This window comes from Geospiza fortis, unplaced genomic scaffold (assembly GCF_000277835.1).
Source record: "Geospiza fortis unplaced genomic scaffold, GeoFor_1.0 scaffold54, whole genome shotgun sequence".
Lineage (NCBI taxonomy): Eukaryota > Metazoa > Chordata > Aves > Passeriformes > Thraupidae > Geospiza > Geospiza fortis.
Window position 1 is genome coordinate 17,650,026 of NW_005054301.1, and position 14,322 is coordinate 17,664,347.

Consider the following 14,322-nt stretch of genomic DNA (forward strand, 5'->3'; position numbering starts at 1 on the left):
TTATGAAGATCTTGCATCTTTTTACAGCAAAAGAGGAATATTGAAGTGAACAAATGCTCAGTATTGCTTAGTATGAAATCTAATTGTGTGGCACTTTGCATGCCTTGGCAATGTTTAAAATGTACTGTGTACATATGTCTGAGGAGTCCCCCAGCCTTTACTGGCCCCTATGTTTACAAGGCTGAGCCTAGTGATTTGTTACATACAACAGCTGTTTGATCAATCAGCCTGAACAGTAGAAACAGCAGCCACAATAAGTTTTTACACATGTGTTTTAAGTCTTCCAATTTCTTGGTTTTTTATGGAATTGGAGAATTTGGTGAGGAGAACGTGGCCTATAGAAGAAGGAACAGTATCATATAAGTACTGAAGTAATTCTTCCTTCAGTTACATGATAAATATGTAGGAGTAATTGTATATTTTATATATTCTTAATGATCTTCCTTCGTATGCTAAACTGTTTGGGGAATATTTATGTAATTTTTTGAACTAGGAAAACCTGTAGAAACGGAACAAATAAAAAGAAAATACCTTACAATAGAGGAGGGCAGAGGAATTGTGCCATCTTTGTCACACCACTAAAATATTCGAGGACTACTTTTGCAAATTTTTCTCGGGCAGGGGGAGTGTAAGAATGGTTCCTAGAAATCTAACAGATGAAGGATTGATTTCTGTCATATCAAGGACTGAAACTAGTTAGGTGTGGTTTTAGTGGCTAGTGCACTATGAAGTAGTAATCATGTAATTTTAGATTTTCCTTTGTTAGGCTTTTGGTCTTGCTTGAATGTAGGGTGTTCAACTTCAAGCTAGAGATTTACTTTATAGTGAAGGATGATAAAACTTTGTCTTCTTTCAGATGGCTTTTGCTTTATCTGGTTGCTTTCACTTGCCTCTGAGTTTGTTTTTTTTTTTTTTGTAAAGGAGGGCAGTTCAGCTTTGTGTATTGCAGCATAAGAGGCTGTGCAGACTAATGAAAGCTCCTTAACTGTGTATTAATTAGAAAACAGTGTTTTCTTTCTTGTAGGTATAGAGTAAGGAAAAGACTCTGTTTTAAACTGTGGTTGACAGTGGCCTTATTTCCACGTGCTAGTGCAGTCATTAAGGTTCCCATGGCTTAAGCTTGACTTCAGTGAGAGACTATGAAGTAACTTTGTGAATCATGAATTTCATGTTGTGAAGTGGGAGTGTCTCTTTAATCAGACAAGATGTCCAAGGGTAAAAAAGCAGATTAAACATTCTAGCCTTGTATTTCCTCTAAGCATCTTCATTATCTAAATTTGTTCTATTTTAAGTTAAAAGCCACCCAGAACTGTTCACTGTACTTTCTCTAACATAATGGCATACATTATCAAAAATGCTTTATAATATCAACATAGTCAGAACTGAATACTTATTGAGGGTAATTTATTCAAAGTACTTTTCATGATGCTAAATGACTGTCCCTTGGAGTGGAGTTAAATTGCTAACCAAACACCAAAGTGCTTTTATATTTGTTTGACACAAATTCCATTTGAGCTGTCAACGGTGGAATGTATCTGGAAAAAAATATGTATTAATGTTCTAATTCCTAGGTGAACAGTCTAAAAATACCCTTTCCTTTACATGAGTAGCTTAATTTTAGTGTAAATTCTGTGTTACTGGAAAGAGGAAACCCTTAAGAAATATTTAATTAAATCATGCCTACGGAGCAAATGTGAAGAAATATAGAGACATTTTAAGGCAGTTACCACTGAGAAGTCTTCAAAATATCGCAGCAATTGTACTGACATCACACCTGTGTGCTGTTGGTGAGCTGCCCCAGTCTAGTTTCTGATATTGCTAATCCATGACTTCAGATATTAAACTTATAAGAGTATTAAATTTACTAATCTTTAGTTGCCCTGATGTTATGTGTTTCTTATTCTTGCCAGCAAAACTTTAATCTTCTAACTCTAATCATAAAATTGGATGTTGGGGGAATGTTCCCTAGGACCTGTTGAGTTAAACCTGATTTCTTTTTTAATTTGCTGTGCATGATTGCAATTACTTTTCACTTCCTCTGTGAAATAATTAGTAAAAGAGACAATGGCATTATGTATGTGCGTCTTTGGCAATGGTAGACAAGTTAAACCTGGTCTAGTAAATTCTGTTGGTTGGATGCTAAGTTAGACACAAGATTTTTTTGCCTGGTAACCTAAAAAACAAACCCAAAATGCACCATAAAACACCATCCACCCCTGCTTTTGTCCTGTCTAAATGTCAATAGTGTTTTGGGCACTTCAAAAATAAATGTTCATTGGTGTGCCATGTAGTCAATGGTGTATGCATGTGTGTAAGTGACTATATGAAGCAGAATTTTACTCTTGTAATAATCAGGAGAGAATAAGCCAGAGTTTTTTTGCAATTGGTTGACATTGATACTTTGGTGGGATTTTTTAATTGTGACAGATGTGGATAACTATTCAAAGGGCAGCTGTGTACATATCTCTTGAGATGTACCTGCTGTTTATGGGAAAGCAGTATTGTTTTGCACTGGTTTGGTTTTGCTTAAGGAAGGCAGTGAAAGTTGGCACATCCGTGAACTTCCTTAGGGCTTCTGTTGCTGCACAGCTCACTGAAAGCCTTGTGTACTGCAGCAAAACACTGAATTTAAATTTCAGATTAAAATGTTAGAACACAGTAAATAATGAGTTGCAGTTCTTTTCTTCCTGAGCTGTGTGCATGTCTGCATTATTTTGCATGAGCTTTTCTTAACACCTATTCTTACATCCATGTTTTGTTTTCCAGTGATGCTCTAACAAAAGAACTGAAAAGTAGATGATGTAGAAAATACTGTTAAAAGCAAGTACATCAGATATAACCCTTCAACTCTTAGTAAGATCTTGTTTTTTTAGTTGCCTCATTTGCCAACTCCAATGGCATGCTGTAAATAGTGCTAAAACCAACAGGTGATACATACTGTTTTTCAAAAGAGAGTGTTTAAGCTATTTTCCAGTCTTTAAAATACAAAATCTAAGATAATGTGTCAGCTAATGTAACTTCTTTAAATCCACAAAATGAAGGATAATAAAACCACTGCTCTTGCAAAGATGGTGTGATGTCAACTGTAAACATAATGTAGTCTGACACTGTCATACCCGATATTAAACAAGCTATTAAAACAATCTAGCTTTTGTTAATAGTTTTATAAAGTTAATTTTGCAATTGAAGTCTGTGAAGAGAATTAACATTTTTAAACATTGTCTTCTCATTGCTATGAGAAATGTACAAATTTCTCTGTAAGCCAGGTTGACTTTTAAAACCTTTGTTTTGGTGAGTAATAAAGCTTTTGCTGTAACTTCAAAATAACTTCAAAATCAACTTTAGTTTTGCCAATTAATAACTTTATATAGAGAGTCTTAATATGTTCAAAATAATTCTGAATCCAGATGTATTACTTCAGTTATTTACAAGATCTGTGTTATCCTGTGGCTATTAACAAAGCTTAAAGATGTTTTCTAGTTAGTATGAATTAATAAGAAAGGTAATATGACTAAGAAAAAAGCCCTAAACAGCTATCAGGTCACACTTGAATAAGCAAAAAATGATTGCGAGAAGACTGGAATAGTAAGTAGTAAATATAGGTGATACCTCAGGTTAATCTGTAGTTAAACTAACTGGCAGTAATTTGCTTTTGCACCCACAAATTAAGACGCAAAGAATATACCTGTTGGGTGACTTGGGGAGATCTTAGAAAGCAATACTACTTCTAAGAAGTTGACAGGAGCACTATCTCTAGATTACTGCCTCAACTAGGGCCTAAATACTATGTTACATAGAATGTAGGAGTTACTTTAACCCTAACTGTTGACTACTTAATGCTACTATTTAAAAAAAAGTTTTCCTCTTTAAACTGGAAAATCTTGTTTTGCTTCACTTCTGGCTCGTTTGCACTTCTTCCTGGTAATGTGTCCCCAATGCGTGTTTTCTCGTAGCCTTCAAGATGGTCAGCAAGGCCAGCAGTGCTCCTCCCAGGTCAGAGTGCAGTCCTGCCCCCCTTCCCAGGCAGCTGTGCCCGGCGCTAGCGCCTCCTTGCTGGTGAGAAATGGGAGTGTCCACTTAGAAGCATCACATGCCACTGCGTCTGCTGTAGGCGGTAGCAGTTTGCACGATGAACTTGGTATGCAGGCCTTATGTAACCTTGGTGACATGGAAGTGTTAATACAGCAGATTTATTGGTAATAATGCACTGAAAATCAGCTAATCTGAGCGTTGTTTCTGAATCTTGTAGGCGTGTTTCTAGGAAGAACTAAGAGCTATTTTGCTATATTGAGCTATATTGCTCAATCACTTTTCTAGGCAGTTTCTCTAACAAATGTGTGATGGGAAATAAGGAGTCATAGATACTAGTAATGATGGTGTTGAGAGCTTTCTTGATTTGAACAATGTAACGCAAGTAATAAATCTTTCCTATGGTCCTGCAGGCAGTTGAACAGAGATGGAGACTTTGGGGATCTTCTGGTTCCTGAAAAAAACTAACTTGTTATGGCTCCTAAGAATTCTTGATCTTACCTTTTTTAGATAAGTTGTTTAGCTGCTGTTCAAAGGAAAGAAATACTTATGTAAATGAATGCTTTGTTTTGAATGTACACCTTCATTTAGGAGCTTGGTACTGCAAGTAAATCTGGACTCTTCTTATATCAAATGTCATAATTTTATGGAGCTTTATAGTGTCTTCTTAGTTCTTCATGGTCCATTTTAAGTGGTATTCTTGATTATTGACTTCTTAATTAACTTCTATGCAGCTAATAAAATTGCTATGAAGAAGTTAAGGCAGTCTTAATAAATGACTGATCTGCCACATAGTGCAGGGGCTGGTTTGGAAAAATTCCTGGCAGGGATCTTTGCAGCTATCTATACATGGCCTGAATTACTTATGACTTCATCATTAATACGTAACTCTTCCCTGAATTATTAAAATGGGCATCTTGAGCACTGACAATGGATAGTGATGGAATTTTGAGCAGCTGTCATCTCTAATACCCTAAAAGTACAGGTTTGATCAGAACACTGACCAAACATGTGTTTCAGACCTTTGTGTAATCCAGGACTAAAAGATAAGTAAGTTGTCTCTTACCCCACTAGAGGGGAAGACTCCATGAATTGAGAGTCTATGGTAACCCTTTAAATGTGAGTTTGACTGAGTCTTCATTCTTCTGCATCATCTAGTGCATTATAAGGAAAAATGGAATATAAGCAAAACTGAAAGCCACCTTTACCTACTCTGAGATGTTTTATAAGACTTAACTACAAATGTAATAAATACACTTGATCTAGTTATCTAATAATTTTTGTTGAAGATTCTGCTGCTTTACTGGTTTTTAGATAGAATTGTTATTGTTTCAATCTCAGTGCTTGTCTCTCAACTATGAAAGCTTGTTACGTGAAACCCATTTTTTAATTTAATTTGGACTCCTATTTCATATTTGAAATATAACTCTGAAATTGTTATACTGGTTATCTGTCCAAGTGTAATGTCGAGGTATATTCTTGAGGCCACCATTATTTGTTTCAAGGATTTGGTTCATCTTACCCAAAAAAACACCGTTGGGTTCTGTAGAATTTGTCATTTAATATGCAATCTAGGTCTGGGTTATTTAGGAGATTGTATTATTTGCTCTTTCAGAAATCAAAGTAGATCATATATAAAATTCAGCATTGCATTCAGACTCTCTAAAAAGGCATATTCATTGTATTTTTTTGTGCATTGGAGTCTTCAGAAATTAATGAGATTCAATTCTTATGAAACTTTACCTGTACTGTGCTTTTATGGGACATCACATTCTCTTTGGGAGGCACAAAACTTCTGGGATCTGCTAGATAGGAATCTGATGTATAACAGGGATTTTTTCCTGTTTTGAGACTCTGAGCATCTAGTTTAGAATCCTTTGAGAGAAAGGAGCTATTATAGGCAGGATCTTGTGTTATTTTGGGAAAATCAAATTTTCTAGTTTGTGTAGCAGGTTTTGTGGAACTGGTGCTATCTTTTGTTAAGAATAAAATAGTTGGCAAAATGGTGCAAGCTTTCGTGTGTGTGATCCCTTTATCAGTCTTGACAAGAAAGTATCTTTCCTTATAAGTGGTATGTGGTTAGTTTGTTTGGGGGCTTTTGTTGGATTGTTGGTTTTTTTTAACCCTCAGTCAGGGATGAAGTAACACTATTTTTGTCTTTCCATTGAGTCTAAGGCTCTTGGTTTTGCTATGTTATCCCAAAATACCTTACAGTGAAAGATGACTCTGTAGTTTGTCTATGGTTTGGGTTGGGAGAAGGTTGTAGTTTGATTTTCCCATGATCAGCATCAGAATAAAAATTAAAGCGATGAAGGAGCTGTGACCAGTTCTTTGTTGCTGTGGAAATAATTGTGACTGCCCAGGGCAAAAAAAACATAGTGCCTGGGGAAACACATGGAAACAAAACCTGGTTTACTCCAACTGGAAATATCTGTGACAAACATACATGGGGTTATATATCTCTGTACAGTGTATAGAATAGTTTATTTTCTTAATTCAAATCCTCTTGGAAAGGCAAACAGGGCACGTATTCATTTACTGTAAAAGCCCTCACGTATAGGGCTCATGTTTTCCTTTACCAGTGCACTATCTGCTTCTACATTTTTTCTGTTTGTGTTGATGTCAAGCTGCAGCACTTAACAAGACACACAATTTTTGGTTTTGTTTACTTTAAAGTTTCTTGTCTGTTAATTTGATTCTGGTGGCTTATTTTACCAAGGCAGAGCCTCACTGTATTATACCTGACCCACACCCAGTCTGGTGATGATACAGTTATCTTTAACTGGGCACTGCCCTGGGAGTAAGGCAAGAGATGCTTTGAGGGATTGTCTTCAGTCTTCCAGGTTCAAAGTAGGAAGATTTTTATCAGTTATACTGTTGGAAACTTGAGGGGGAAAGGAACTTGAAAGGATGGAAGAGGATCTTGGTGTGGAGTGCTAAACATGAAGTAAATCATAGAAGGAATGCAGGATGGAAAGAAAAGGTGGCATACTAAATGCCATGATTATAGGCAGGATTAATATAATACAAATCTCAAAAGCAACAAAACATGTGAACATGTGCCATGACTGAAGTGAGTGACAGTTTTCAGAGCAGAGTGTGGCAGTACTGATTCTTTTTGTTCTGATAGCTGATTGTTTACACAGGTAGGTGGGATTTTTCAGCCCTTGCAGTGAAGATTGATTAAATTAAAATCAGATTTTGTCAAGTAGTTAAGAATCCAAGTACTGAGTTAGTAGAACAGATGCCCAGTGTCTGAAGCTGGGGTGAGATAACAGACTCTTGTCCTTGGCCAGATGTTTTTTTTAAATTGCTTTTGTGCTTAAAGAGAACTGCTCATCTAGAGCTTTACAAGACAATTATGGCGGTATGGTGGATCTCTGGTTGTATTGTTTATACAACAAGCAATAATCTTTCAGATGTAAATATTTTAATTTATGAAGGCAGTTGAATGGTTTTGAACATCAAAACTTCTATGTAAAGATAGACATATACACTGGTTACTTATTAGATTGAAACCAATTTAGAAGCAGTCACTCAGTACCTTCTGATAATTCAGTAGATCCATTTATTTGGGATGGATGTGGGAGCATGTTCAAAGGTCCATATGGAAAATACATATTCACTTCCCATTATTCCTATGGAAAATATTCATGTTGTAGTCTGGAATTTGGGGTAATAGGTAAGTTGCTCTTTTGACAAACTTCATATAGGAACAAAAAATGACCTACTTTGAAGTGTTCTAACTGAAAACATGTACGCCTTCATACCATAGCTAACGGTACAATTTTGACCTTTGGAAATAAAGCTCCTAGCAGTCTACCAAGAAGTCAAATTCTGATGACTTTGCTTTTGCTAACTAGGATTTTAAAAATACTGGCTGAAGCAGTAGACAAATATATCTTGATCTAATGATGATGTAATTTCATCATGTCAGTAAGCATTTGCATGTGACCTAGGCTGAGCAGTTTGAAAGTTTTGGATGTAAAACTGGGAAGCACACTGGAGATAACTTAGCTGAGGAAACCATCAGAGCAACATTTTAGTTATATCCTGAGCCACTTCAGTCTTCCAGGTTTTGTCTGTGTAAGCTCATCAGCCTGTTGCTGTTGTCTGTTGATGCCGTTAACTGTGGGAATATGAGTTTATACAGTGTGAACTGTTACATGGTTGTCTCTGGATGTGGTGATGAGATATTTTGGTCTTTTGGAACAAGGAAACTTGCTTCAAAGGACACACATTTATCTTCTCTCCATGTCAGAATGAAGATGTATTTTGGATTTGTGTGCTTGAGTATCACAATGTCTTGGTTTGTTATTGTAACCTGGTCAAAATAGAATATTTTTGGGTGACTTTAATTTGTTAAGAACTTACAGGTCTCTTTTTTTTGTGTGTTTGTGTGCAGAGAAGTTAGACATTTATGTTGAGCGGGCAGACATGCTACTGATCATATTTCTTGATTTGCAACATTATCTTTGGAGCTTCCCATTTGTTCACAGCTTGATAAAACCACAGGCTTTCGAGAGAGAAAATATGTTCTTAAGCTTATTCAATGTGGTGCTGTTCCAAGTATCCCATGGAGAATGCTGTGAGAGACAGGAATGGGAAAGAGCCACTAGAGTAAATAAAAATGCTAGCTCTGTCCATATGTATTGAATCTTGAGTATTGAAATTCTTCATTAGAATTTATGTACTGTGAGGAAGCTGTTCTTGTCTCAGAGAGTTTGAAAATTAAGGATTTTGGAGCCTATTTTATTATCTCTAGTCAGACTTTGGAGTTTGTGTCACCAACAGCAATGAACAGTCCCTGTCAAATTTTCTACTGAGATGAGTTGAGGCTTTTCTGAAAAATCTTTTTATTTAAACCAACCAACCAAAAAACCCCAACAGAATGACAACAACAAAACCAAAGTAAATCAAAAACAGCAAAAGAAAAAGAAAAAAAGGGGGCAGAAAAATTTTTGTATTAATGAGAAGCTGTGCTGTGCTTGCCAGGGAGCTAACTTTCAATGGAAACCTCTAAATAGGTGGATGAATTGCAAGCATGACATATCCTGAGTCCATTTTGTAGTTTGTGTATAAGCAATAGGAATTAAGTGTTCTGTTTGTTTGCAACCTCTGTTAATCTGTTTTGTTATATCCCACTGCAGCAGTGCAGTACTTACAACAGCAATATAAATGCTGCAAATTTTGGTAGATTCACAGATAAGTTGGGTGACAGGGAACTGTAGATGTGAAAAAGTGTAATGGTTCAGTAAACTTCTGCTGAAATAAATATCTGATGTGTTTTCCTCAGTCCAAGGGAAGGAGAAATTGTATGTCCAAGTAGTATATTCTAACTTCTGTGACTAGAATTTCATTAAGTTAAGAATTAAAAAGTTTAATTTCCTGGATCTCTATTCAGTAATGCAAAACCATGAAGAATTTAACCCAAACTTCCTTTTTTTTAAGGGCTGCTTGCCCCGATTTTTCTATAATAATTAATGCACATTTTTGTCCTGAATAGAGCCTGAAATGTATTTGTATTGTCCAGTATCTCCATGTTTGCTACTGAAACTCTTTTACTGACACAGTTAATAAATATACCTTTGTAACCAAAGGTTTTTATTAGTTGTGGGAAGCTTCCCCATGTTATCTAGTTAAAATTTTAAGCTTCAGTATTAACTGTGTATTACACACTGCATTGAAAGCCAAAAGATAATCAGCTAAAGCACTTCATTAAAATCTTATCCGATGAGGAAAAAGCCCTAACAAGTGAGCTTTGTACTTAGGCCTGTGGCAGATGTAATTCAATATCGGGAGAGAGCTGTTGTGTATGCTGTTTGTGCCTCCTGAGCTATGTAGAGGACTGTCTTGTCACAATGGTGGCTCTGAGCACAGCTGTGGTATTTCCCTGGTTGAAGTGCTCCTGAGGGTAGAAAGCTTTATGAAGATATTTGCAATATACCAGTTCTTTTTCTTTGTTTCACTGGTTTTAAGCGTCTAGTTTGAGGGATTTAACCTGCTAAGATTCAAATTCTGAATCAAATGTAAATATCTGTGGGTCTGATAGAAGCTGCTGCAGGATTATATTGTGTTAAAAAAACGTTCAAAATCCACGGTATTAGCAGGTTGTGCTCTCACAGGAATGGAAAAGATTGGAAGTTCTGATTTTGTTAGGTATTTCTGGGGACTTCTTGGTATCTTGTATCAGCAGAAGGAAAAGCTGCAAGACATACAGCTGAAACGTGTATACAGTTTTTCTTCACATGCTCCCAAGTGGGATTTTTTCCTTTTGTTTATATAAGCTAATATTGGAATATTGCATGTTTTGCATCATGACTTAAGGGTTTTAAGCTAGAAGAGGTGGAAAAATTGGCAGATATTTCATACGAGACCAGTTTCAAAATCAGGTTCCCTGCACTCAGAGCTGAAATATATTGAACCTGGCCTTCAGGGAAAATTACAATGCTTATCTCTCTGATCAGGCCTGTGTTGGGAGGTGGGTGCTGTGAAAACATATTTGAGTAAGGTAATTTATCATTTGAGTTACAATCTTTGGCTACTTTTTAAAATTATGTATTTGAGAAGTGCAAATGGTTTACCTAAGAAGTTAGTTTGCAATCCTTTGTTCTTACACTGGCTTGTAGAATAAATCCCTTCTGTACATTCCTTTTAAGTTTCCTGAGTTATGAAGCATCTCTGGCCACTTCTTTGAGTCTCTGTGTTTCTTTTCAAATAGACATGAGTGTTTCAAAAGAATTTTATTCGGATACTTGTGTTATCGCTGCTGTAGCTAAATGTTCTTAGATGCTGATAGTGAATGATTTACTGATGGTTCATTTGGGGGTGGCAAAGGACTGAAGTTGGTCACGGCAAATTTTTCATGTGGTTAGTCTCTAAGAGGAAAAAGAGGCTTACACTGTCCTTCTGTTGTGTTAATGATGGCATCTTGTTAATACAAACTCTTTAATTCAGTACTGCAGTTACAGTATATATGTTATGTAAAATGGTACAAAAGACAGCTGTGTAGCTAATGTCTGCCGTGGTGACATATTCATGAGTAATCACGTTTTGTATTTTGACACTGATGTAAATTCAGATGTCTGAATTGATCTCTATACTAAGTTAATGAATAGAAGCTGCTGCCAGTGGGATGAAACATGAGGAAATTTTGACCTGCTTTTGACCTTTTCTTTAATAGGTAAGTTCAGTTCTACGCTCTACGAGACAGGGGGCTGCGACATGTCACTTGTGAACTTTGAGCCAGCTGCAAGAAGAGCATCCAACATCTGGTGTGTGTGAAGGCCAGTCAAGAGTGATGATTCTTGTCTTACTGCGATTCAATATTTTATTTTCATTTTAAAAGGTTATTTAGTATGGACTACAAAAAATCAATTCAATCTATTAAGCATATACTTTTACTTTTGTGACTCAAGTGATTTTTACTACAAGATAACATTACCTTAAATATTTATCTCAGAAAATGAGTACTACTATTAGCTTAAGCAGTACACTTCCAAACTGAGAACTTGACAAATGCATTTTTTGTTGGCTTATAGAACTCTTTGTTAGAGAATTTAACCCATTTTTGAGAAAGTTAGGTGGCTGTTGACCATAATGGCTATTGAACTTCTAGTTGTGAAGCCATTGTAAACTGATAAATTTATTCTCAAGTTCATGGATGGCATCAAACAGTAAATGGAAGTGTTAACATGCCTGAGATTAAAATTTGACTTGCAGCTGAAATAGCCAGCTACATACTGGAAAGTTCATCTGCTGTTGGAAAGATGCCCTTTCTTTCTCTGAAGGGATAGGAGGCAGAGGAAAGAAAAGCAACCCAAAACCTCCTGTGGCTTCCCACCTGCCCCCAGTCCACTTCACTATGTAGAATTGCTCTGAAGCTATTGCACCATGCTGAATGCTGTAATTCCTACCCACATGTAGGTGGAATAGCTCTTGGAATTATGGAGTAATGAATATAAAACATCCCCTCTTCAAATCTTTCTTGTGACAGTATGCAAGTGCCTTTTGTAGAATTGAACTTTGACAAAAAGTTCTGGATTCCTTCCACAAAGCTGCCAATCCTTGCCTCTACTGCTTGCATGTTCCAGATGCAGTGGCTTTGCTGATGGCTGCTGTTGTGAAGTTGAATGTGCTAATGGAAGGAACAAACTGGCCACTTCAGATAATCAGATCTCGGCTGTAGAGAATACTTGAGTTTGAGTGAAGTAAAGTTGATAACAAAGAATGTTTTTATCTTAAGGCAAGGAACTGAAGGAAAGTTGCATAAATTTGATACAAGTCTTACAACCATGTGATTTACATGGAAAACAAACATCCAAAAGCTATCCAAAATTGGGGAAAAAAGCAGTGGTTGGATATGGACTCTCATACAGTAAGAGAAATTTCTCTTCATCTCTAATGAATGGAAATTGCAAAGTAATTTTGCTCTTCTTACCAGAGGTTTACGTTTTTAAAAAGCAGTTTAAGTAGCTCACTTTACTTGTGCTAAGTATGTGCTATTTTTGGCCGTCTTGGGATCTTGATAAAAACAGTATAGAATTATGCGAAACTGCATGTGAACACCTAGAGGCCTCTGAACTTCTTTAGAGATGTGATTGATGTATCTTTACAAATCCGTAACTAACAGCTTATAAAATTTCTGTTTTTCAAGAATAATGGCTATCACTGTAGTTTTTTTAAGATGATGTAGGGACTGGGTGTTGAGAATATGTAAATGTACGATTAAAGAATCTCCTGGCTTACTACAGCTGTGGAATGTACCACAATACGTGAGATTAAGTGGCTACTTGCATTTATAGTAAGTGACTGAAGGAAAAAGATATTTAGATAAAATTCACAAGGTATCAAAATCAATTTGGGACACTAGAAAATTAGAGTGACCTGATGAAATAAAATGTAGTTTATAATCTGAAGTATTTTCCCTGTTCTTATAGTGACACGGACTCTCACGTATCGAGTTCTACCTCAGTTCGCTTTTATCCACATGATCTAGTAAGTTTTTCTTACTTATTTTTAAAGCATGCAAAGAATCAGAAGACTATCCAACTTTATAGCACTGATTAATCTTTCTGTGTGGTACTTCACTGTTCTTAAGAAGGAATTTTGTCTGAATTAATGAAGAGAAAGTTTTTAGTATTGTAGTGCCTTCATATATACATAGAAATTAATCTTCCTGCATAGCACTTTTAAACTTAGTTGGTTTCCTCTGATCTAAAAATTAGTGATTTAAAAACACTCATAGAAATTGTTCTGAGATACTTTGTAAAAGTTTCCAAAGATGTGTACAATTTAGACAGTTTTCTTTCTGTGCGTTACTGAGGTTAGCAGGCAGCAGAAAGACTAAATATAGTATTTTGACCAAAAGAAACTTCACTTGAGTAATTTCCCTGAAAGGAATTTAGAAATCTGTCATTGGAGTCTGCTGTACAAAATATAAATTTGTATGTGAGAAGTGGCTGGCAAAACAAGGCAGAAGTTTACACTGTTTCATACTGCAAATAGCTTTATAATTCCTTAGTTTTATGATTTGGAAGCTTTTGCACTATTGTCAAATCCAGCCATACCTGTGCTCTTAATTCTGGTCATATATTATGTTCTGAAAACAGTGCAAATGGGCATGATTCTTAAGCTGGCAAGCCAAAGAGAAGTCTGTTGAAGTACCTAATATATAATCAAGAGGGAAAATGAAATACAGTCTCTTGCAGAGGAGCAAGAGACCTCCATTTGCCTGACCATGCTTTTGATCAAGAACGTGCTTTTTAAACTTGGTGTCTGCTAGAGGAACTTGCTTTGCTTTTCACAGTCCCCCTCAAACATGTAGCCTTTAGAAAGGCTAAGAGACTGCATTACCTCTTCTCTGCTTTTGATTTGCCAGTGTAGAAAAGAGGCTGCATTACCTCTTCTCTGCTTTTGATTTGCCATTGTAGTCCCATTGGAGGGAATGGTTCTGTTTTAAGGAAATTTGTGACTGTAAAAGCTCAGCCCATGCACCTAAATGGAAATTTCCACTGAAATTTATTATTAGTGCCATGAATGTTATGCTGATTCTACCTTTTAAGAAATGAAGCTTTTAAAAAATTGTCAAAAAAGGATCTGTTTTCTGACACAGCTTGCCTTAAATAGTATGGTTTGTGTTTTTAAATGCCTTTAGAAAGGGAGTGTTCCTGCTTGTTTTTTCATTAGTATTTTTCTAGGAAGGAGAAGCTGGCTAAGCATAGTTAAGTACACTGATGATTTAAGTAGTGATGACAAAAATTTTATAAATCAAGACAATGAATGTTAAACTTA

The 14,322-nt window shown here is 36.1% G+C and overlaps 1 protein-coding gene across 1 annotated transcript in view; it reads left to right on the forward strand.

The window, feature by feature from the left end:
• PCNX1 (pecanex 1) overlaps positions 1 to 14,322 on the forward strand; it is a 92,153-nt gene that overhangs the window by 24,187 nt on the left and 53,644 nt on the right. Inside the window, exons 7-9 of the mRNA XM_031065646.1 lie at positions 3,954 to 4,138; positions 11,213 to 11,303; positions 12,969 to 13,026. Coding sequence (XP_030921506.1) covers positions 3,954 to 4,138; positions 11,213 to 11,303; positions 12,969 to 13,026 — 334 coding nt within the window. The remainder of the gene's footprint in view (positions 1 to 3,953; positions 4,139 to 11,212; positions 11,304 to 12,968; positions 13,027 to 14,322) is intronic.